General features: G+C 41.8%; 2 protein-coding genes across 2 annotated transcripts; both read left to right on the top strand.

The window, feature by feature from the left end:
• Window positions 1-866: 866 nt before the first annotated feature.
• Window positions 867-2,267, top strand: LOC141649062 (uncharacterized). The gene has a single exon (XM_074457763.1). It carries the CDS (start codon window positions 867-869, stop codon window positions 2,265-2,267), a length of 1,401 nt encoding a protein of 466 aa, XP_074313864.1.
• Window positions 2,268-6,064: 3,797 nt separating this feature from the next.
• Window positions 6,065-9,850, top strand: LOC141649061 (uncharacterized). Its single transcript, XM_074457762.1, has 4 exons — window positions 6,065-7,108; window positions 7,265-7,454; window positions 7,586-8,218; window positions 8,325-9,850. The coding sequence occupies exons 1-4, from the start codon at window positions 6,065-6,067 to the stop codon at window positions 9,848-9,850; spliced, it is 3,393 nt and encodes a 1,130-aa protein (XP_074313863.1).
• The last annotated feature ends 531 nt before the right edge of the window (window positions 9,851-10,381 follow it).

Here is a 10,381-nt window from a genome sequence, read left to right as displayed (position 1 = left end):
TATTAAGAAGAGGAGGAATAGGAATAAGATATTTATGATTGAGGATATGAATGGGAAGACTTGTGATACGAGTGATCAGGTTCAATCTGCTTTCCTGGACTACTATAAGCAGTTGTTGGGGACTAGTCAGGCTACTAAACCGGTTCATAGGAGAGTTATAAATCAGGGTAAGCAGTGCACCAGTGAGCATCATGCCCAACTGCTTAGGCCTGTTACAGGAGAAGAAATTAAGGAAGCTATGTTTAGCATACCTGACATCAAGGCCCCTGGCCCTGATGGCTATACTAGTGGCTTCTTCAAGGATGCATGGGGAGTAATTGGCAAAGAGGTGGTGGATGCTGTAAGAGACTTCTTTATAAAAGGGAAGCTGCTGAGACAGTTTAATGCTACAACTTTGACACTCATTCCTAAGTGTGACAGTCCAAAGGATGTAACTCAATTCCGTCCCATTGCTTGTTGTAATGTGGTTTACAAAGTCATATCCAAGCTGCTATGCTCTAGACTAGCTTCTGTTTTGCCTGATATTGTTCACACAAATCAAGGTGCTTTCATTCAGGAACGAAGCATTCAGGAAAACATTCTAATATGCCAAGATTTGATCAGACTGTATGAGAGACCTTCTGTGACCCCTAGATGTATGTTGAAGATTGATTTGCAGAAGGCGTATGACACTGTTGAATGGAGTTTTGTAGAGCAGCTGTTGAACTTGTTGGAGTTTCCTGAGAGCTTTAAGAGTAAAAATCATGTTATGTATTACAACACCCTCTATTTCACTGGCTCTTAATGGAGAAACTTTTGGGTATTTCCCTGCTAAGAGAGGATTGAGGCAAGGAGACCCACTATCTCCTCTAATATTCACTCTGTGCATGGATTACTTGACCAGAATGCTTATGTATGCTGCAGCCAAATACCGGTTCAAGTACCATCCTTTATGCAAGCAGTTGAGAGTCACAAATTTAATGTTTGCAGATGATGTTTTGATGTTCAGTCATGGGGATGCTGATTCAATGATGCTTATGCTGAAATCTTTTTCCTCTTTCTCAAAAGCTTCAGGACTTAAAGTGAGCCCAAGTAAGTCCAATGTCTACTTTAATGGAGTGCGAGATGATCTCAAGAATGAATTCCTAAGTGTGTCTGGTTTTAAGGAGGGTACGCTACCTTTCAAGTACCTAGGGATGCCCATTCAGACTACTAGGCTCAAGAAGAAGGACTGTGAATGTTTGGTGGACAAAATTTGCAATAGAATACACAGTTATGGTGCAAGGAAGTTCTCGTATGCTGGAAGGTTAACACTGGTTAAACATGTTTTGAATACGTTGCATTCATATTGGGCCTCTGTTTTCGTTCTCCCTAAGGGAGTCATTCTGAGAATAGAAGCCATATGCAGGAATTTTCTATGGGATGGCAGTGCAGAGTATAGGCGCTCTCCTTTAGTTGCTTGGGATACAATTTGCAGACCAAAGCAAGAAGGGGGCTTGGGGCTTAAAAATCAGGAATTATGGAATATAGCAATGGTTGGAAGACTTGTGGATTGGGTAGCTACAAACAAGGAGTCCTTATGGGTGAATTGGGTGAAAGCTAACTATCTGAAAGGGAGGAATTGGCAGGAATACATTCCAACAAGCAATTCCAGTTGGGTGTGGAGGAGGATATGCAGAGTGAAGCAGAGACTAGCAGCTGGGTATGTGCAAGGGACATGGCAGGTTCAACCATCTGGGTACACCCCGGCTGGTTGTTATGAGTGGCTCAGAGGGACACAACCCACAGTGGAGTGGTCCAAAGCTATTTGGGATAACTGGAGCTTACCTAAACATCGGTTCCTGGGATGGCTTATTGCTCACAACTCGTTGCATACAAATAGTAGACTCATGAGATTTGGTATGGATGTTGATGGACAATGTGTCCTGTGTGGGTTAGCAGAGGAGACGCAGCAGCACTTATTTTTCGCGTGTGACTACAGTAGGAGAGTCCTACAGGCAGTGATGGACTGTACTGGTCTAAAACTTCCTGAGGATGACATCTTGCATTGGTGTGTTCATAGCTCTGGCATGAAAGTTCAGCGAGGGGTGAAGGTTGCTTTGGTAATGACTAGTTTGTATCAAGTATGGCAACAAAGGAATAAGTGTAGAGTGGAGCAGGTTCTGATGAGGCCTCGATGCTTGGCTCAATGGATCAGTGAAGATATGAGGAAGAGAATAAGGGAAAGAGATAAGAGTCGGATGACTACTCATGAGCTAGATTGGTTAGGCAATTTAAAATTTACCTAGTTTTGAATGCCTTGCCTTGATAGTATGTAATTGACTCCATATTTTTATATACAATATACTCTCACATTTTACCAACCAAAAAAAAAAAGGATTAGGGGTATGGGGACAAGACACCTTTCTTATGCAGGCAGAGCAGTCCTGATCAAGACTGTGTTCAGTGCCCTGCATAACTACTGGGCACGTATATTCATTATCCCAAAAACTGTTATCAGAAAAATAGAAGTCATTTGCAGAGATTTTCTATGGCATGGTAAGGAGACTAGTGCAAGCCTTGTTCTGGTATCCTGGGAGAAATTACGCAAGCCAAAGAAGAAGAGAGGATTGGGATTCAAACATTTGATGTTTTGGAATTTGGCAGGTATTGCTAAATATGTGTGGTGGATTAAGAAAAAAGAAGATCACCTATGGGTCAAATGGGTGCATGTTATCTATATCAAAAACAGTGTTTGGAAAGATTATGTTCCTTCTGTTAATACTAGCTGGGCATGGAGGAAGACTTGTCAAGTAAAGAACTTGATGAAGGCTTTTTATTTGACCTTGTAAGGAGTACTCAGAGGAGTTATTCTCTAGGTCAGGGGTATAACTAGGTACTGCCTGCTGCTCAGGATTTATGGTGGTACCCTTGGGCAAATAACAGGTGGGCTGTGCCAAAACATGGTTTCATAGCTTGGGTCATGGCTCACCAAAGATTGCTTACTCAGGACAGACTTTAACATATGCAAATAGCACAGACTAATCAATGTTATATGTGTGGGGTGGCTCCTGAAGACCACTCTCATTTGTTTTTTCAATGTGGTTATAGTTCAATATGCTCCAAGCTTGTTTCAGACTAGTGCAAGCTGCAAATTCTTGATCAGAATTGTGTTCAATGGTGGGTCTCTTCCAGATTCATATCCTTAGGACAGAAACAAATCCTAGCTGGAGTCATCATGACTTCGCTGGTTTATCATGTGTGGATATATAGGAATACATGTCGTTTTTAATATGTTTTGATGAGGCCTGAAATCCGGGTGATGAAGGTCAAAAGTGATGTAAAACTTAGATTATCAAAATGCAATTTAGGAAGAAAGAGTCTAACTGTATTGAATTGGATGGAGAACATTAGTAGTACTTAAGGAAGTTAGTTACAACTATGCCTTAATATTGTATGTTGGAGTTTATGATCTTTGATGGAAAGCTTACATTTACCCAAAAATAAAAAAATAAAAATAAAAATAAATAAATCTAGGCTAAATTGCTAAGTAATTAAGGTTTAATTATGGAAAGATTAAAACCTAGATTAAGGGAACTTGCATAAAATTAAAGAGTATTCAGATCTAGGGTATTGTGTCTAAAGTGATCTAGGGTATTTATAGGTTACACCAAATTTTAGGTCAAAAATTAGAAAGGAAAGAAAATTCAGTCGGGGTGTCTGAGTCGGCTGACCGGCCGCCGGTGCTCCACTCGGCTGGGAGATCCCTGTAAATTTTGCTTCAATTCTTTGGTCATCAGATGTTCCGAGCTGGTGGCCTGGTCGGCTGGGAGTCTTCTATAATTTTCCTCAAGCTTTGAAGTCATCAGGTGTGCAAAGCCGCGGCCCACCCGGCTGCGAGTCCCCTGCTTATTTTCTTCTATTTTCTTCCTTGGCTCGTTGGGGTGGATGCCCAGCCAGCCGGCTGGGAGGCTCTTCTCAACTTCTTCTCCTATTCTTTCCTATGCACTCTTCAAAACTACCTAACTTGCTCCCATTTCTTCCCTTCCGTCTCAAATTCTACAACATGAGACACAAAATCACAGAACGATAAATAGGGAAACAAAATGCAAGTAATAGGCATAACAACTGTCTCAAAATTGACCAAAAAGCATAGAAAAGAAGGGAGAATTACGATCAAATAAATACATACCAGTTATTCAAATGATAAGAGTACCTATTTTATTATTAATCATGATTTGTACATATTTTATTACCTATAGGCTATAGTAGTACTTTTTCTTTAAATTGTAAAATGGTCTCTTAATAAACTAATTGAGAGACCGTCTATCAAGAGACTTATTCATAAATCTTAGGCCTCTATTTTCTTGCACTACACTCTTAGTTAAATAATGGAGTGGTAGTACTAAAAATGTGAATGAGAGAAGTTTTAATAGAACTCCAAAAAACCCTGACAGCCTCACAAAAAAATCTCTCTCTATCTCTAGAGAGTTTCTCTCTAAATGAGAGTTTCCCTTCCCTTTGGGTTTTCTCCACCGCTTTTTTTCCGACAAACACCATTTCCATCACCTTATCTACTCGGCCAAACCCACTTTCTCAACTCCACTAACTTATCCCTTCTGCCAAACTTTCCACTTCCGCATGCTAATCTGAGGTGTCCGGCTACCGCCTTGTAATCTACCACGTGCCCTTCCTTCTCTGATTTCTGCCGCGTGGATTCTCCGGCCAACCTCTACTTCTTTAATCCTCTTATAAATTGGGATCTATATTTTTTAATTGAATCAGATCACCACTTAATAAATATAATCACAACATGGCTTCATCTTCCTCCATTGCTCCTTGTCGGGCAGGGCTTACCTCTTGTCTCACGTTGGTGACATTTGTGAGGAGGAGGTTGTTAATTCCTTAACACCTACTCGCTGTTTTGTTAGGGTGAAGGTTTGGGTAGACCTTTCCAAACCTTTGATCCCTGGATGCTATCTGGCTATTAGTGACAGGGATCACCAGTGGATCGGATTTTCTTACGAGGGCGTTTTCAGGTTCTGTAAAACTTGTGGAGAGGTGGGACATCGGGTGTCCTTCTGTCCGTTTGGGAAACTGCAAGGTGCTCATCGCATTCGTGCGCGAATGGATGAGCTCAGTGCAAGAGGTCTGTTGGTCCTTCATGGACCGCCTGGTTCAAGGTTCTATACTCCTGAAATTATGGGCTTACCTTCGAGGGTGAAGTATTTGAACTCTAAGATAAACATTGCTGCTCCAGACGACTCCGCTCATGTTGACTCTGGTGGGGCTTCACCAGTTTTTTCGTTCTCTTCTTCTCCATCTGACAATGGAGATGATGAGGAAGCACCCTTTTCTGCTCCAGCACCTGAGTTTGTGGTACATGAGGACGTGTCTAGGGAGACTCTGCTGGAGACCCATCCCCTGATACGGCCTCGGCCTAATCCTCCAGGTGCTTCTACCTCCACAGTTCCACCCTCACCAGCTTTTAAAATGACGGCTCCGGAGGAAGACTTGGATACTACCATGGCTTTAGGCCTAGCTGAACCGGTTACTCCACCCAGACAGGTTGATGTTGGCATTCTGTTTCGTGACACTCTGGTTGCTGGGCCTGGTTCTGGGTCTGGTAATAGTCCCGTTCCTATGGACTCGTCTGGTAGGAAATTAAATTTTTTCTTTAAAAGGAAGGTAACTGCTGATCTTAATTGCTTAAGTAGACCAAAGTTTAAGCATTCGAGTCGATCAATTTTTTAGATTTGATCTAGGATTGTTCTTCTTGGTCTGTTGATGGACCTCACACACTCCCCCCTGAGTGTCTGTATGAGTTCCTGGGGCTCCCTAGTTATAGTTACACGAAACCAAAATCGCCAAATTTAGTCAATTGTGATACTGTGTCAGGGCCACATAAAGGCAAATATCCGAGTTTGGATGTGGCCCCGGAGTTTATTTCTACTAAACGCTTCAAATGTTTTGTTGGCTGTGTTTGGGATTTCCACTTATCTTCACTAATTTGGTTTTCGTCTTCTTTCCTGTCTTCTACCAGCGCTGAAGATGGGAAGCAACTCTTAGGTCAGGTGGTGGACCTTAAATCACCACCCGGGAACCAATGACTATCTTTTGCTGGAATTGTAGGGGCTTTGGTGAAGCGGATGATCCTACAATTCCTTACCTACACAGATGCGTCCTTAAATTTCATCCGCTGATTTTGTTTTTGCAAGAAACCCATACTTCTGTAGACGTTGCTTATATGAAGACTTCTCACCTGGGGTTTCCCAATTACTTTGGGGTTGATTCTACTGGTCGTAGTGGAGGTCTTCTTTTGTATTGGGATAGTTCGGTTGATATTCAAATACTTTGTAGTAACCCGCATTTTATCTTTTGTAAATTGGGTTTAAAACTACCTCAGGGTGTATATAATGATATGTACAGTATGTTTATATATGGGGAATCTACGTTTCAGTATCGTTCGAATTTATGGGATCAAATTTCTAATGTTGTTTTGGGTTGTACCTCTTTTCTTGTAATTGGGGATTTCAATCAGGTTGAATTGCACACCGACAAACTTGGTGGCTCTAGGTCTATTCGAGGTCAGGTTGATTTCACGACTTGGAAACTTCAAAACAATTTGGTTGATATTCCTTTTTTTGGGCCTCGGTTCACATGGATGAATGGACAACTTGGTGAAAACTGTATCATGGAACGACTTGATCGCGCATACGCAACGCAGGATTGGTTTGACGTGTTTCCTCATACTTCTCTTCTAAACTTACCTATTCTCATTTCAGACCATTCTCCGATCATCTTACATTTGTTCCATGCTAAAAATACTACCAGACGCCCTTACCGTATTGATAACTGGTGTTTACACTTGACGGAAGTTATTAACCTTGTTACTTTAGCTTTTCAGACCCCGTTCCTGGGCTCCTTACCTTATATCCTTTCCCGTAAATTGGCCAATGTCCCTTTTGCTATTCTAAAATGGGTTCTTCAACATCGTATTACCTACGGTATTGATTGGTCATCTATTGAGAGAGACCTTGAACTTTCGGCTACTGATATTTCGGATCTTGCTTCGGCTGATGATTTCCAACTGCTACGGTCTAACCGCCTCCAACTCATCTCCAAACAGCATGGATATTGGACTCAGCGGGTTAAGCTGCGCAATTAGGTCTTAGATGGATTACCAACTCATTTTCTTTTCAATCGTGTCCGGCAACGTTCTGTTAAACAAAGGCTTGTTTTTATCCGCACACCGGCTGGGCATAAACCAGAACAAGTTAAGCATGAAGTGTTATCTTATTTTCAGTCCCTTTTATGTGTACCAGCACACTCTTCAGCTGCCTTGTCCTTTGCATCTACTGAATCGTTTCTCTCTGCTTTGGATTTACCATCTTTATCTTCGACTGATTGCTCTGTTTTATCTGCACCGTTCTCTGACAATGATGTCCTCCAAGCATTACGAACTATGGATGGCTCGAAATCTCCTGGTCCAGATGGTATCACACCCCGGTTCTACCAGTTCTTTTGGCCCCAGTTTGGCAATCTTGTGACAGCTTGTCATTCCTTCGGTTATGCTCAAGGAATGGAATGGAATAATACGCACATCGTCCTAATTCCAAAAATTCAGGAGTTATGCTCAAGGAATGGAATAATACGCACATCGTCCTAATTCCAAAAATTGATCATCCTGAGTTGATTACTCACTACCGTCCCATTAGCCTTTGCAATGTTATTTACCGTATAGTTTCTAAGTGTCTGGCAAATAGACTGAAGCTTGTCATTCCTTCGGTTATTTCGGACTCACAACAAGCATTTGTTCTGGGTCGGCTTATGTCGGATGGTTGCCTTGTTGCACATGAAGTTCTGCACTATATTAACAAAACCAGGAAGGGTACTAATTGTTATGCAGCACTGAAATTAGATATGAGCAAGGCTTTTGACCGAGTATCTTGGCATTTCCTTATGGCGGTTATGCGACATATGGGGTTTCCTACTCACTGGCGCAACATTATTTGGGAATGCATTTCCACAGTTTCCTATAGGATTCTTATAAATGGGACACCATCAGATGCTCTACATCCTACTTCTGGTTTACGTCAAGGAGATCCGATATCACCTTATCTGTTTATTATCTGCATGGAGGTTTTATCCCGTCAGCTTGCCAAGGCAGAAAGAATGAAAGATTTTACTGGAATCAAAATTTCGAGATATGCACCTACATTGTCACATTTATTATTTTCGGATGACGCTTTACTCTGTTGTAAAGCAACGCTTACTTCTTTTGAAGTCCTACGCGATTTGCTCAAGGATTTTGAACTTGTCTCGGGCCAAATGATTAACCTGGATAAGTCCTACATCAAATTCAGATTTCCGGACACACCTGACGTCAATACTAAAGATGCCTACGGTCTCTTGTTTTGGAGATTATTTGGGTGTTCCGATTGATATTCCACGGAAAAAATCAGAACCGTTTCTTCCATTAATTGACAAAATTACTACTCGCATCGCTTCGTGGTCCGCGCTTCATCTGAGCCAATCAAGTAAGCTTGTTATTATCTCCTCTATTCTGCTTGCTTCTTTAAACCATATTTTTTCCTGCGTTCCTATCCCGCATGGTGTTCGCCGAAAGATTGATGCTCTGATTGCCGCGTTCTGGTGGCGGAGTGATTGGAAGAAGAATACGATACACTGGCTTCGTCGTGACATTTTACAAACTCCCAAGGAATTTGGAGGTCTTGGTATAAAAGATACTTTCCTGTTTAGCCAATCCTTACTCCTTAAAAAATTCTGGCGCATAACGTCTCAACCAACTTCTTTACTTGCAAAGTTCTGGAAGGCTAAATACCAGAAGGATTTGCCAATTCCGAAATCCCGGTCTTTGGTTTCAAATGTATCTTACGCATGGTCGGGACTCTGCCGTACTGTTAATTTAACTAAAGATGCTGTATGCTGGAAAATTGGAAGTGGCAATTTGATTAATATTTGGTCGGATCGATGGGTCAATGGAGAGCTACCTTCGACTGTTACACCGAGTCCAACCCCACCACCATCTTTATCATCCTTTGTTTTGCCGTCTGGGGATTGGAATCCAACAATGCTCTTCCGTTATTTCTCAACACAAACGGCTAAGGAAATCATTGTTATGGAACCTCCGGTACCTGATATTGATGACTTTATTTATTGGAAATTTACGGAGGATGGTGCTTATTCTGTCAAGTCCGGCTATTTTTTCCTCTGGCCACACACTTCATCTGCTTCCTTTGCTCGATCTAGTGCAACTCGTTTTCCTTGGCATATTATCTGGAGGAATAACCTATCGCGAAAGTTGTCACTTTTTCTTTGGCGAATGGCTCACAATATTTTGCCAAGAAATGTGACCCTACTCTCACGGGGTTTGAATATAGCACAAGACTGTCATTTCTGTCACTATTCGCACGATTCTATGGACCACTTATTTAGATCCTGTTCCATAACTCAACATTTATGGAAATCTTCATGGCTTGGTATTAATTCCATGACGAACCCGCTTACTTCTTTTATCACATGGATTGCGGATATTTTATCTTATCTTTCGCGTCGCTCTTATAGTCAGAGCATGGATTACAGCTTAATTTACTTTTGTTCACTACTTCGTGCAACTTGGATCCCTCGTAATTTGGTGGTGTTCCAAAATCATCCGGTTGATCCTGAATTTGTTTATCGTCTCACTGATGAACTGGTAAGTTCTTGTGCTAATTTACAATTGGCTAGGTCATCCTTCAAGACTCCTGTTGTGTGTTTTCCTCCTATTAATGTTACAAGCACCTCTTCCTATCAAGCTGGAGGTTGTTGGATTGCCGTTTCTACACAGCGTGATCATGCTTCACCCTTTTTTCACTTGCACCTTTTGTGATTCTACTTTGGGCCGTTCGTTCTCACAGACTGTCCGTGCGAGAACTTCAACTGATGCGTCTGCAAGAGCCCTCCTTTTAGCTATGCGCTATGCTCACCACAAAGATTATAGCGCCGTTAGCTTCCGGGTTACATGTCGAAAACTATCCTCCGTTCTGGCAAAACTAATGCCAGAATGATAGCATTGTATTGTGTCGGTCTAAGAGGGTGATTTTATCACCCTCGTGTCTTTTAATATGGGTCTTTTGGTACACTTTTCCTAAAAATTGGCAATTGGTTATATGGTGGTAACTTGTGCATTTTTACTTGGTTGGGCACTCAATCCTTATGCATGGAACCCGAGCGGCAATAGAGCACCTTTCAAAGGTCAAGACAAGGCACAAGAGGATCACTTGTAACCCGGAAACCAGTTGGGAGAAGTAGGAATGAAGACTAGAAGAAATGAAGGCAATTGAAGGCAATTGAAGAGGTCTAGCTCGTGGAAAATAGAAGTCCAGAAATACGAGCCTGTGCGCAGCCTGCGCAAACAGGG

The sequence above is a fragment of the Silene latifolia genome, chromosome 3, assembly GCF_048544455.1.
Source record: "Silene latifolia isolate original U9 population chromosome 3, ASM4854445v1, whole genome shotgun sequence".
NCBI classification, from domain to species: domain Eukaryota; kingdom Viridiplantae; phylum Streptophyta; class Magnoliopsida; order Caryophyllales; family Caryophyllaceae; genus Silene; species Silene latifolia.
Note: the sequence above shows the minus strand (reverse complement) of the source record. Positions and strands in the feature narration are given on the sequence as shown.

Excerpts from the sequence above, each read along its gene's own strand:
- LOC141649062 (XM_074457763.1), top strand. The coding sequence starts at position 867 with ATGGATTACTTGACCAGAATGCTTATGTATGCTGCAGCCAAATACCGG.
- LOC141649061 (XM_074457762.1), top strand. The coding sequence starts at position 6,065 with ATGACTATCTTTTGCTGGAATTGTAGGGGCTTTGGTGAAGCGGATGAT. Across the intron at positions 7,109-7,264 it reads ATGGATATTGGACTCAGCGG|TCCCTTTTATGTGTACCAGC; the intron begins GTTAAGCTGCGC and ends TCTTATTTTCAG. Across the intron at positions 8,219-8,324 it reads GGATGACGCTTTACTCTGTT|ATTTCCGGACACACCTGACG; the intron begins GTAAAGCAACGC and ends CATCAAATTCAG.